Below are 14,030 nucleotides of genomic sequence, written 5' to 3'. Positions count from 1 at the left end.
AAAGTATGTATGTATGTATGTATGTATGTATGTTACGTAGTAAAGTATAGATGTGTGTATGTATGTATGTGTTACGTAGTAAAGTATGTGTATGTATGTATGTATGTATGTATGTTACATAGTAAAGTATGTATGTATGTTACGTAGTAAAGTATAGATGTGTGTATGTATGTATGTGTTACATAGTATTACTACATATTCACTTGAATATAAAACTTTCTTCAGTTCTGTGGTTTTCATTGTACTGGTCTTTACCAAAAACTACCATGTATTGTTCGAAGTAGTAGTAGTAGTAGTAGTGGTAGTAGTATTGGTAGTAGTAGTAGTAGTAATAGTGGTAGTAGTAGTGGTAGTAGTTGTAGTAGTAGTAATAGTAGTAGTAATAGCGGTAGTAGTAGTAATAGTGGTAGTAGTAGTAATAGTAATAGTGGTAGTAGTAGTAATAGTGGTAGTAGTAGTAATAATAGTGATAGTAGTAGTAGTAATAGTGATAGTAGTAGTAGTAGTGGTAGTAGTAGTAGTAATAGTGGTAGTAGTAATAGTGGTAGTAGTAGTACTAGTAGTCGTAGTAGTAGTAGTATTGGTAGTAGTGGTAGTATTAGTAGTAGTAATAGTGGTAGTAGTAGTAGTAGTGGTAGTAGTAGTAGTTGTAATAGTGGTAGTAGTAGTAATAGTGGTAGTAGTAGTAGTTGTAATAGTGGTAGTAGTAGTAATAGTGGTAGTAGTAGTGGTAGTAGTAATAGTGGTGGTAGTAGTAGTAGTAGTAATAGTGGTGGTAGTAGTAGTAATAGTGGTAGTAATAGTGGTAGTGGTAGTAGTAGTAATACTGGTAGTAGTGGTAGTAGTAGTAGTAATAGTGGTATTAGTAGTAGTAATAGTGGTGGTAGTAGTAGTAATAGTGGTAGTAATAGTGGTAGTAGTAGTAGTAGTAATAGTGGTGGTGGTAGTAGTAATAGTGGTAGTAATAGTGGTAGTAGTAGTAGTGGTAGTAATACTGGTAGTAGTGGTAGTAGTAGTAGTAATAGTGGTGGTAGTAGTAGTAATAGTGGTAGTAGTAGTAGTAGTAATAGTGGTGGTGGTAGTAGTAGTAATAGTGGTAGTAGTAGTGGTGGTAGTAGATCACAACTGCCATCTGTATGTATTTACAGCTCAACTGTAGAGTATTGCAATACTGTGTCATACATGTGGAAATATTGCAATAGTAATAATTAGTGCAATAATGAGTGTACTAATGATACAGTATGTGTCCCCGCCCCAGGGAACAACCCATCTACACCACCAGGGCCCATGTCTTCCAGATAGACCCTAGTACCAAGAAGAACTGGGTCCCTGCCAGCAAGCAGGCTGTTACTGTCTCCTACTTCTATGACAGCACACGCAACAGCTATCGCATCATCAGCGTGGATGGAACCAAGGTAGGATATCTACTGCGATATCATGTCTACTAAAGTATGATACCTACTGTAACAGTGATTGAACCAAGGTAGGGTGTCTACTGCGATATCATGTCTACTAAGGTATGATACCTACTGTAACAGTGATTGAACCAAGGTAGGGTGTCTACTGCGATATCATGTCTACTAAGGTATGATACCTACTGTAACAGTGATTGAACCAAGGTAGGGCGTCTACTGCGATATCATGTCTACTAAGGTACGGTACCTACTGTAACAGTGATAGAACCAAGGTAGGATATCTACTGCGATATCATGTCTACTAATGTATGATACCTACTGTAACAGTGATAGAACCAAGGTAGGATGTCTGCTGCGATATCATGTCTACTAAGGTATGATACCTACTGTAACAGTGATAGAACCAAGGTAGGATATCTACTGCGATATCATGTCTACTAAGGTATGATACCTACTGTAACAGTGATAGAACCAAGGTAGGATGTCTGCTGCGATATCATGTCTACTAAGGTATGATACCTACTGTGACAGTGATAGAACCAAGGTAGGGTGTCTGCTGCGATATCAATCAATCAATCAATGTTTACTTATATAGCCCTAAATCACTAGTGTCTCAAAGGGCTGCACAAACCACTACGATATCCTCGGTAGGCCCACATAAGGGCAAGGAAAACTCACACCCAGTGGGACGTCGGTGACAATGATGACTATGAGAACCTTGGAGAGGAGGAAAGCAATGGATGTCGAGCGGGTCTAACATGATACTGTGAAAGTTCAATCCATAATGGATCCAACACAGTCGCGAGAGTCCAGTCCAAAGCGGATCCAACACAGCAGCGAGAGTCCCGTTCACAGCGGAGCCAGCAGGAAACCATCCCAAGCGGAGGCGGATTAGCATCGCAGAGATGTCCCCAGCCGATACACAGGCAAGCAGTACATGGCCACCGGATCGGACCGGACCCCCTCCACAAGGGAAAGTGGGACATAGAAGAAAAAGAAAAGAAACGGCAGATCAACTGGTCTAAAAAGGGAGTCTATTTAAAGGCTAGAGTATACAAATGAGTTTTAAGGTGAAACTTAAATGCTTCTACTGAGGTGGCATCTCGAACTGTTACCGGGAGGGCATTCCAGAGTACTGGAGCCCGAACGGAAAACGCTCTATAGCCCGCAGACTTTTTTTGGGCTCTGGGAATCACTAATAAGCCGGAGTCCTTTGAACGCAGATTTCTTGCCGGGACATATGGTACAATACAATCGGCAAGATCGGATGGAGCTAGACCGTGTAGTATTTTATACGTAAGTAGTAAAACCTTAAAGTCACATCTTAAGTGCACAGGAAGCCAGTGCAGGTGAGCCAGTACAGGTATATATGTATGTATATATGTATATAAAGGTATATACAGTATAGGTATATATGTATGTATATATGTATATAAAGGTATATACAGTACAGGTATATATGTATGTATATATGTATATAAAGGTATATACAGTATAGGTATATATGTATGTATATATGTATATAAAGGTATATACAGTACAGGTATATATGTATGTATATAAAGGTATATACAGTATAGGTATATATGTATATAAAGGTATATACAGTATAGGTATATATGTATGTATATAAAGGTATATACAGTACAGGTATATATGTATGTATATATGTATATAAAGGTATATACAGTACAGGTATATATGTATGTATATAAAGGTATATACAGTATAGGTATATATGTATATAAAGGTATATACAGTATAGGTATATATGTATGTATATATGTATATAAAGGTATATACAGTATAGGTATATATGTATGTATATATGTATATAAAGGTATATACAGTACAGGTATATATGTATGTATATAAAGGTATATACAGTATAGGTATATATGTATATAAAGGTATATACAGTATAGGTATATATGTATATAAAGGTATATACAGTATAGGTATATATGTATGTATATATGTATATAAAGGTATATAAAGTATAGGTATATATGTATGTATATATGTATATAAAGGTATATACAGTATAGGTATATATGTATGTATATATGTATATAAAGGTATATACAGTACAGGCGTAATGTGATCAAACTTTCTTGTTCTTGTCAAAAGTCTAGCAGCCGCATTTTGTACCAACTGTAATCTTTTAATGCTAGACATGGGGAGACCCGAAAATAATACGTTACAGTAGTCGAGGCGAGACGTAACAAACGCATGGATAATGATCTCAGCGTCTTTAGTGGACAGAATGGAGCGAATTTTAGCGATATTACGGAGATGAAAGAAGGCCGTTTTAGTAACGCTTTTAATGTGTGCCTCAAAGGAGAGAGTTGGGTGGAAGATAACACCCAGATTCTTTACCGTGTCGCCTTGTTTAATTGTTTGGTTGTCAAATGTTAGAGTTGTATTATTAAATAGAGTTCGGTGTCTAGCAGGACCGATAATCAGCATTTCCGTTTTTTTGGCGTTGAGTTGCAAAAAGTTAGCGGACATCCATTGTTTAATTTCATTAAGACACGCCTCCAGCTGACTACAATCCGGCGTGTTGGTCAGCTTTAGGGGCATGTAGAGTTGGGTGTCATCAGCATAACAGTGAAAGCTAATACCGTATTTGCGTATGATGTCACCTAGCGGCAGCAAATAGATGCTGAAGAGTGCAGGGCCAAGGACCGAACCCTGGGGAACTCCACACGTTACCTTAACGTAGTCCGAGGTCACATTGTTATGGGAGACACACTGCATCCTATCAGTAAGATAAGAGTTAAACCAAGACAGGGCTAAGTCTGACATACCAATTCGTGTCTACTAAGGTACGGTACCTACTGTAACAGTGATAGAACCAAGGTAGGATATCTGCTGCGATATCATGTCTACTAAGGTATGATACCTACTGTAACAGTGATAGAACCAAGGTAGGATATCTACTGCGATATCATGTCTACTAAGGTATGATACCTACTAGAGATGCGCGGATGTACTTTTACTGTACATCTCCCTCAGTACTGTACTCCTACTGTACAACTCCCTTAGTACTGTACTCCTTAAAGTGTCGTCTTGCAGGCTCTCACTGGAATCTGCTGAATAACAATAACAACAATAATAATAACAACAATAATAATAATAATAACAAGATAGTAATACTTATAATAATAATGATAATAACCATAATGCATGTGCAAATATACATGTAATATCTCATTTGACTCGTATTTGTGTTCATTTCATAATAATAATAATGACAATATTAATAATAATATGCACTTATGTAACAATAGTGCCACTAGTTTATTGATCTTCATTTATTGATCAATATTTATTTTGCGAATTATATTTATATAGCGCTTTTTCTCTAGTGACTCAAAGCGCTTTACATAGTGAAACCCAATATCTAATGTTCCCCTTTAAAGCAGTGTGGGTGGCACTGGGAGCAGGTTGGTCAGGTGTCTTGCCCAAGGACACAACGGCAGTGACTCGGATGGCGGAAGCGGGGATCGAACCTGCAACCCTCAAGTTGCTGGCACGGCCGCTCTACCAACCCAGCTAAACCGCCCCATAACTTGACATTGATCAATATCAAATTGTACATAAATATTGATCAATATTTATGTACAATTTGATATTGGCAATATTTAATTCCAACTTGATATTTATCAATTACAACTTGATATTGATCAATTACAACTTGATATTGATCAAGTTGTAATTGATCTACTATGTGTGTGTACATCACTACTACATGTGTGTGTACAATACTACATGTGTGTGTACAATACTACTATGTGTGTACAATCTAATATGTGTGTGTACAATACTACTATGTGTGTGTACAATACTACTATGTGTGTGTACAATACTACTACGTGTGTGTACATCACTAATAGATGTGTGTACAATCTACTATGTGTGTGTACAATACTACTACGTGTGTGTACATCACTAATAGATGTGTGTACAATCTACTATGTGTGTGTACAATACTACTATGTGTGTGTACATCACTAATACATGTGTGTACAATACTACTATGTGTGTCTACAATACTACTATGTGTGTGTACAATACTACTATGTGTGTCTACAATACTACTATGTGTGTGTACAATACTACTATGTGTGTGTACATCACTAATACATGTGTGTACATCACTAATACATGTGTGTACAATACTACTATGTGCGTGTACAATACTACTATGTGTGTGTACATCACTACTACATGTGTGTACAATACTACTATGTGTGTGTACAATACTACTATGTGTGTGTACATCACTAATACATGTGTGTACAATACCACTATGTGTGTGTACAATACTACTATGTGTGTGTACAATCTACTATGTGTGTGTAGATCACTACTACATGTGTGTACAATCTACTATGTGTGTGTACAATACTACTATGTGTGTGTACAATATTACTATGTGTGTGTACATCACTACTACATGTGTGTACATCACTACTACGTGTGTGTACAATCTACTATGTGTGTGTACAATACTACTATGTGTGTGTACAATACTACTATGTGTGTGTACATCACTACTACATGTGTGTACAATCTACTATGTGTGTGTACAATACTACTATGTGTGTGTACAATACTACTATGTGTGTGTACATCACTACTACATGTGTGTACAATACTACTATGTGTGTGTACAATACTACTGTGTGTGTACAATACTACAATGTGTGTGTACAATACTACAATGTGTGTGTACAATACTACAATGTGTGTGTACAATACTACAATGTGTGTGTACAATACTACAATGTGTGTGTACAATACTACTGTGTGTGTACAATACTACTAAATGTGTACAGTACTCGTTGGTGTGTACAGTAGTACTTGGCAAGGAGAGTTTTACTGGACGTGTGTAGAGTAGTACTTGGCGTGTAGAGTAGTACTGGGAGCGTGTGGAGTAGTACTGGGTGTGTATAGAGTAGTACTGGGTGTGTATGGTAGTAGTACTGGGCATGTGTGTAGTAGTACTACTGGGTGTGTATGGTAGTAGTACTGGGCATGTGTGTAGTAGTACTGGGTATGTGTGTAGTTGTACTGGGTGTGTATGGTAGTAGTACTGGGTGTGTATGGTAGTAGTACTGGGCATGTGTGTAGTAGTACTACTGGGTGTGTATGGTAGTAGTACTGGGCATGTGTGTAGTAGTACTGGGTATGTGTGTAGTTGTACTGGGTGTGTATGGTAGTAGTACTGGGTGTGTATGGTAGTAATACTGGGTGTGTATGGTAGTAGTACTGGGTGTGTATGGTAGTAGTACTGGGCATGTGTGTAGTAGTACTACTGGGTGTGTATGGTAGTAGTACTGGGCATGTGTGTAGTAGTACTGGGTATGTGTGTAGTTGTACTGGGTGTGTATGGTAGTAGTACTGGGTGTGTATGGTAGTAGTACTGTGCATTGTATGGTAGTAATACTGGGCATGTGTGTAATAGTACTGGGTGTGTATGGTAGTAGTACTGTGCATTTGTGTAGTAGTACTGGGGGTGTGTATGGTAGTAGTACTGGGGGTGTGTGTATGGTAGTAGTACTGGGTGTGTATGGTAGTAGTACTGGGTGTGTGTATGGTAGTAGTACTGGGGGTGTGTGTAGTATTAATGGGCATGTGTGTAGTAGTACTGGGGGTGTATGGTAGTAGTACAGGGGGTGTGTGTAGTAGTACTGGGCATGTGTGTAGTAGTACTGGGGGTGTATGGTAGTAGTACTGAGCATGTGTGTAGTACTGAGCATGTGTATGTTAGTAGTACTGGGGATGTGTATGGCAGTATTAGGGGTGTGTATGGTAGTAGTACTGGGGGTGTATGGTAGTAGTACTGAGCATGTGTGTAGTACTGGGCATGTGTATGGTAGTAGTACTGGGGGTGTGTGTAGTAGTACTGGGTGTGTGTGTATGGAAGTAGTACTGGGGGTGTGTGTATGGTAGTAGTACTGGGGATGTGTGTATGGTAGTAGTACTGGGTGTGTGTATGGTAGTAGTACTGGGTGTGTGTGTATGGTAGTAGTACTGGGGTGTGTGCATGGTAGTAGTACTGGGGGTGTGTGTAGTAGTACTGGGGGTGTGTGTAGTAGTACTGGGTGTGTGTGTATGGTAGTAGTACTGGGTGTGTATGGTAGTAGTACTGGGGGTGTGTGTAGTAGTACTGGGGGGGGGTGTAGTAGTACTGGGTGTGTGTGTATGGTAGTAGTACTGGGTGTGTATGGTAGTAGTACTGGGTGTGTATGGTAGTAGTACTGGGTGTGTATGGTAGTAGTACTGGGTGTGTATGGTAGTAGTGTGTGTGGTGGTGAGACAAGAGTGTACCAGACTGAAAGTAGCGTGGAGTTAGCAGTTTAATTTTGCACTTCCTGTTCCACTTGATACCTCTCACAGCTGCTCCTGTCACTCATGCTCCGCCCACATCTCTCCTGTCACTCATGCTCCGCCCACATCTCTCCTGTCGCCACTTCAACTTCCTGCCAGGGGAGGAAATGATGAGAGTTGTTGGGAGTTACTATATGTATACTATATTATAGTTATAGTATACATACAGTACATATAAAGTATATATAGTATACATACAGTACATATAAAGTATATATAGTATACATACAGTATATATAAAGTATATATAGTATACATACAGTATATATAAAGTATATATAGTATACATACAGTATATATAAAGTATATATAGTATACATACAGTATATATAGTATGCATACAGTATATATAAAGTATATATAGTATACATACAGTATATATAAAGTATATATAGTATACATACAGTATATATAAAGTATATATAGTATACATACAGTATATATAAAGTATATATAGTATACATACAGTATATATATTATACATACAGTATATATAAAGTATATATAGTATACATACAGTATATATAAAGTATATATAGTATACATACAGTATATATAAAGTATATATAGTATACATACAGTATATATAAAGTATATATATATGTATGAATACTGATGTCCTTGATGGTACTTTCTGTCAACCCCGGGGTGCAGAGACAGCAGTAATGCAGGCAAACACCACTTGGATGTGAAAAAGCCAAAGGTTGACGGTGCACAGCAAAACAGAGACAGAATGGAGGCCACAGCCCATGAGCAAGGCAGGACTATGTAGTCACAATGATCATTACATTACAACTGTAGTCTTATTCTTGCCTTATATCTCTGGACTAATACAGTATTACTACATCAGTCCTGTTCTTGTTCGACTGTAGTACAAGTAGCATCTTGTTCTTAGTACACACTGTAGTACAAGTAGCATCTTGTTCTTAGTACACACTGTAGTACAAGTAGCATCTTGTTCTTAGTACACACTGTAGTACAAGTATCTTCTTTTTCTTAGTACACACTGTAGTACAAGTAGCATCTTGTACTAGTTAGTACACACTTGTACTACAGTGTGTACTAACAAAAAGGCGATACTTGTACTACAGTGTGTGCTAACAAATAGATGCTACTTGTACAGTACAAGTTTCATCTTTTTGTTAGTACACACTGTAGTACAAGTATCTTCTTTTTCTTAGTACACACTGTAGTACAAGTAGCATCTTATTGTTAGTACACACTGTAGTACAAGTGTCACCTTTTTGTTAGTACACACTGTAGTACAAGTAGCATCTTATTGTTAGTGCACACTGTAGTACAAGTACTGTCTATTTGTTAGTACACACTGTAGTACAAGTATCTTCTTTTTCTTAGTACACACTGTAGTACAAGTAGCATCTTATTGTTAGTGCACACTGTAGTACAAGTACTGTCTATTTGTTAGTACACACTGTAGTACAAGTATCTTCTTTTTCTTAGTACACACTGTAGTACAAGTAGCATCTTATTGTTAGTACACACTGTAGTACAAGTATCTTCTTTTTCTTAGTACACACTGTAGTACAAGTAGCATCTTATTGTTAGTACACACTGTAGTTCAAGTATCTTCTTTTTCTTAGTACACACTGTAGTACAACTATCACCTTGTTGTTAGTACACACTGTAGTACAAGTAGCATCTTACTGTTAGTACACACTGTAGTACAAGTATCATCTTGTTGTTAGTACACACTGTAGTACAAGTAGCATCTTACTGTTAGTACACACTGTAGTACAAGTATCATCTTGTTGTTAGTACACACTGTAGTACAAGTAGCATCTTACTGTTAGTACACACTGTAGTACAAGTATCATCTTGTTGTTAGTACACACTGTAGTACAAGTAGCATCTTACTGTTAGTACACACTGTAGTACAAGTATCATCTTGTTGTTAGTACACACTGTAGTACAAGTATCCTTTTTCTTAGTACACACTGCAGTACAAGTATCGCCTTTTTGTTAGTACACACTGTAGTACAAGTATCCTCTTTTTCTTAGTACACACTGTAGTACAAGTATTGGCTTATTGTGTTTTGGGGAAAATGATGATCCACAAACTTATTTTTGAGCCTGAATATAAGGAGGATGAGCTACAAGTTTTAGAAGCTAGGTGCTAAACAGATGCATCATGTAGCAGTATTGCTATGTGCTAAACAAGAACGTAATAAAACAATCACTTACTGTACAGTGTCTGCTCTCACTGGGATAAGGACTGATAGGATATTTGTATCTTCCCCTTTACATCAACGTCGACATCACAGTGGCGGCTGTAGAGTGACTAGAGAGAAGACACCACTCCAGTCAACATCACTTTAGTCATTTTTAATGAATACTAGCTCTTTTAATGTTGTCATTGTGGTGCTACTAAGTGGTCTCTGTGGTGCTCCTTGATGGAATCTCTTCAAAACACTTTCAACTTTGGTAAATATTTTTAACATTTTAGACATTCAAAATGTAGTAAAATAAAAATGTGTAATGTTTTAAAACTAACATTTTAGGCATTTTAAAACATTTTAAACACTTAAAAGATTTTTGACATTTTAAAACATTTTAATCACTTAAAAGATTTTTGACATTTTAAAACATTTTAAACGTTTAAAAAAGTTAAAACATTAAAACCTTTTAAACAAACATCGCAAACAGTATTTGACATTTTGAAACTGTTAAAACCACATTCTAAGACGGTTGTGACATTCTACGACATTTTAAACGTTTGCAACCACTTAAAAACAGTTTGAGAAGCACACTTGTAGTAGTCAGGTCAGGTCATGTCGCTTAAAGTTTTTTACCGTTTCCCCCACAGGTGATCATCAACAGCACCATCACGGCCAACATGATGTTCACCAAGACCTCCCAGAAGTTTGGCCAGTGGGCCGACAGCAGAGCCAACACGGTCTTTGGTCTGGGATTCACTTCTGAGCAGCAGCTCTCCAAGGTACAACTTTCACTTTCACTTTCACTTTCACTCCACTCTCCTCCAACTAAGTGAGGACCGTTGGCTTGGTAAACATTATTAAACTTTTTCCACATTGGTAAACATTTTAAAACATCTTAAAAACTTTAAATATTTTTAAACCACCTTAAAACATTTGAAACATCTTACAACATTTTCAACATTGGCAAACATTTTAAAATATGTCAAACACTTTAAATATTTTAAACCACCTAAAAACATTGTTAACTTTTTAAAACCCTTTTTTTTTACTTTGGTAAATGTTTTAATACATACAAACATGTTAAACACTTTAGATATTTTAATACATATTAAACCATTTTAAACATTGTAAAACACTTTCAACTTTGGTAAATATTTTTTAACACTTCAGACATTTAAAATGTAAAAATATTTGTAATGTTTTAAAACTTAAGTATTTCAAACATTTAAAAGATTTTAGACATTAAAACATTTTAGATGTTTTTGACATTTAAAAAAATGAAAACACTTTAAAAATGTTTTAAACACGAATTGTAAACCACTTTAAAACATTTTAAACATTGTAAACATTTTTGGACATTTTAAAACTGTTAAAAACCACTTTAAAATATATTTTGACATTTTACATAAAAAGTATTTTAAACACTTTTAACCACTGTGACACATTTTAATAATTTTGGACTTTATGTTTTAAACATTTTAGACATAAGACATTTATATGTTTTTAGACATTTAAAGACGGAACATTTGTAAAATGGTCATGTCTATGTGAACAGTGCAGTTCCTATTTTTTCAAATGCGACACATTATGAAACTTTGAGTATTTTAAACCAACTTAAAACATTTTAAGACACTCTAGAATTTGGTAAATATCTTTATACATTTTTAAACATGTTAAACTCTTTATTATTAAACCATCTTAATACATTTTAAAACACTTTCGACTTTCGTAAATATTTTTAACATTTTTGACATTTAAAATGTGTAAAATGTAGTAAAAACATTTGTAATGTTTTAAAACTTTAACATTTTAGAAATGTTATACATTTAAAATATTTTTGACATTTTAAAACATTTAAGACGTTTTAGACGTTTTAAAAAAGTTAAAACAAACATTTTAAACACTACAATTTTAAAACATTTTAAACATTGCATCCAGTTTTTGACATTTAAAACTGTTAAAACCACATTTTATGATGGTTTTGACATTTTACGACATTTTAAAAATATTTAAAACATTTGTAACCACTTTAAAACATTTCAAAAAATTGTTTACTTTTTTGATGTTCATAAACATTTTAGGCAAAACATTTTTAGGACATTAACATTTTAAAACATTTGAAAAACAGTCATGTCAATGTGGACAGTGCCGTTCATATTTTTTTTTAAATGTGAGGCATTTTAAAATATCTTAAAACTTACATATTTTAAGCTACCCTATAAAATTTAAACATTTTTTTAAACACTTTCAACTTTGGTAAACATTTTAATACATTTTTTTTCATGTTAAACACTTTAAATGTTTTAAACCACCTTAAAACATTTTAAACATCTTAAAACACTTTTAACTTTGGCAAATGTTTTAATACATTTAAAATCATGTTAAACACTTTTAAAATGTTTAAAATGTTTTTAGGTGGTTTTAAATATTTAAAGTGTTTAACATGATTTAAAATGTATTAAAACATTTACCAAAGTTAAAAGTGTTTTAGGATGTTTAAAATGTTTTTAGGTGGTTTAAAATATTTAAACGCTTTCAACTTTGGTAAATATTTTTATAAATGTTTAAGCATGTTAAACACTTTAAATATTTTAAACCACCACAACACATTTTAAACATCTTAAAACACTTTTAACTTTGGCAAATGTTTTAATACATTTAAAATCATGTTAAACACTTTTAAAATGTTTAAAATGTTTTTAGGTGGTTTTAAATATTTAAAGTGTTTAACATGATTTAAAATGTATTAAAACATTTACCAAAGTTAAAAGCGTTTTAAGATGTTTAAAATCTTTTTAGGTGGTTTAAAATATTTAAACGCTTTCAACTTGGGTAAATATTTTTATAAATGTTTAAGCATGTTAAGCACTTTAAATATTTGAAACCACCACAACACATTTTAAACATTTTAAAACACTTTCAACTTTGCTAAATATTTTTTTTAACGTTTTAGACATTTAAAATGTAGTAAACATATTTGTAACTTTTTTAAACTTTAAAATTTTGAAAACATTTTCAATATTTAAATGGTTTTATACGTTTTTTTTTTTTCCTAGACCATTTCAAACACCAAATTTTTAAACCACTTCAAAATGTCTTAAACATTGTGAACATTTTTGACATTAAAAAAAAATACTGAAACAATAAAATATTTTTAGACATTTTAAAATATTTAAACGCTTTCAACTTTGGTAAATATTTTTATAAATGTTTAAGCATGTTAAACACTTTAAATGTTTTAAATCACCACAACCCATTTTAAACATTTTAAAACACTTTCAACTTTGCTAAATATTTTTTTTTACGTTTCAGACATTTAAAATGTAGTAAACATATTTGTAACTTTTTTAAACTTTCAAATTTTGAAAACATTTTCAATATTTAAATGGTTTTAGAGATTTTAGACATTTTTTTTTTTTTTTACATTAAAACACAAACATTTCAAACACCAAATTTTTAAACCACTTCAAAATGTCTTAAACATTGTGAACATCTTTGACATTAAAAAAAATACTGAAACAATAAAATATTTTTAGACATTTTAAAATATTTAAACGCTTTCAACTTTGGTAAATATTTTTATAAATGTTTAAGCATGTTAAACACTTTTAAAATGTTTAAAATGGGTTGTGGTGATTTAAAATATTTAAACATTTTCAACTTTGCTAAATATTTTTTTTACGTTTTAGACATTTAAAATGTAGTAAACATATTTGTAACTTTTTTAAACTTTCAAATTTTGAAAACATTTTAAATATTTAAATGGTTTTAGACATTTTAGATTCTTTTTTTTTTTACATTAAAACACAAACATTTCAAACACCAAATTTTTAAACCACTTCAAAATGTCTTAAACATTGTGAACATTTTTGACATAAAAAAAAAATACTGAAACAATAAAATATTTTTAGACATTTTAAAATATTTAAACGCTTTCAACTTTGGTAAATATTTTTATAAATGTTTAAGCATGTTAAACACTTTAAATATTTGAAACCACCACAACACATTTTAAACATTTTAAAACACTTTCAACTTT

At 33.6% G+C, this 14,030-nt stretch overlaps 1 protein-coding gene across 5 annotated transcripts in view; it reads left to right on the top strand.

Moving 5' to 3' along the window:
- LOC133542912 (homer protein homolog 2-like) overlaps positions 1-14,030 on the top strand; it is a 46,072-nt gene that overhangs the window by 15,089 nt on the left and 16,953 nt on the right. For all 5 annotated transcript variants that reach the window (XM_061887170.1, XM_061887171.1, XM_061887172.1 and 2 more), the window contains exons 2-3: positions 1,259-1,415; positions 10,639-10,770. In XM_061887170.1, the coding sequence (XP_061743154.1) occupies positions 1,259-1,415; positions 10,639-10,770 (289 nt within the window). The remainder of the gene's footprint in view (positions 1-1,258; positions 1,416-10,638; positions 10,771-14,030) is intronic.

This window comes from Nerophis ophidion, linkage group LG25, assembly GCF_033978795.1.
Source record: "Nerophis ophidion isolate RoL-2023_Sa linkage group LG25, RoL_Noph_v1.0, whole genome shotgun sequence".
NCBI classification, from domain to species: domain Eukaryota; kingdom Metazoa; phylum Chordata; class Actinopteri; order Syngnathiformes; family Syngnathidae; genus Nerophis; species Nerophis ophidion.
The sequence above is the reverse complement of the archived record's forward strand: the minus strand, read 5'-3'. Positions and strand labels throughout refer to the sequence as shown.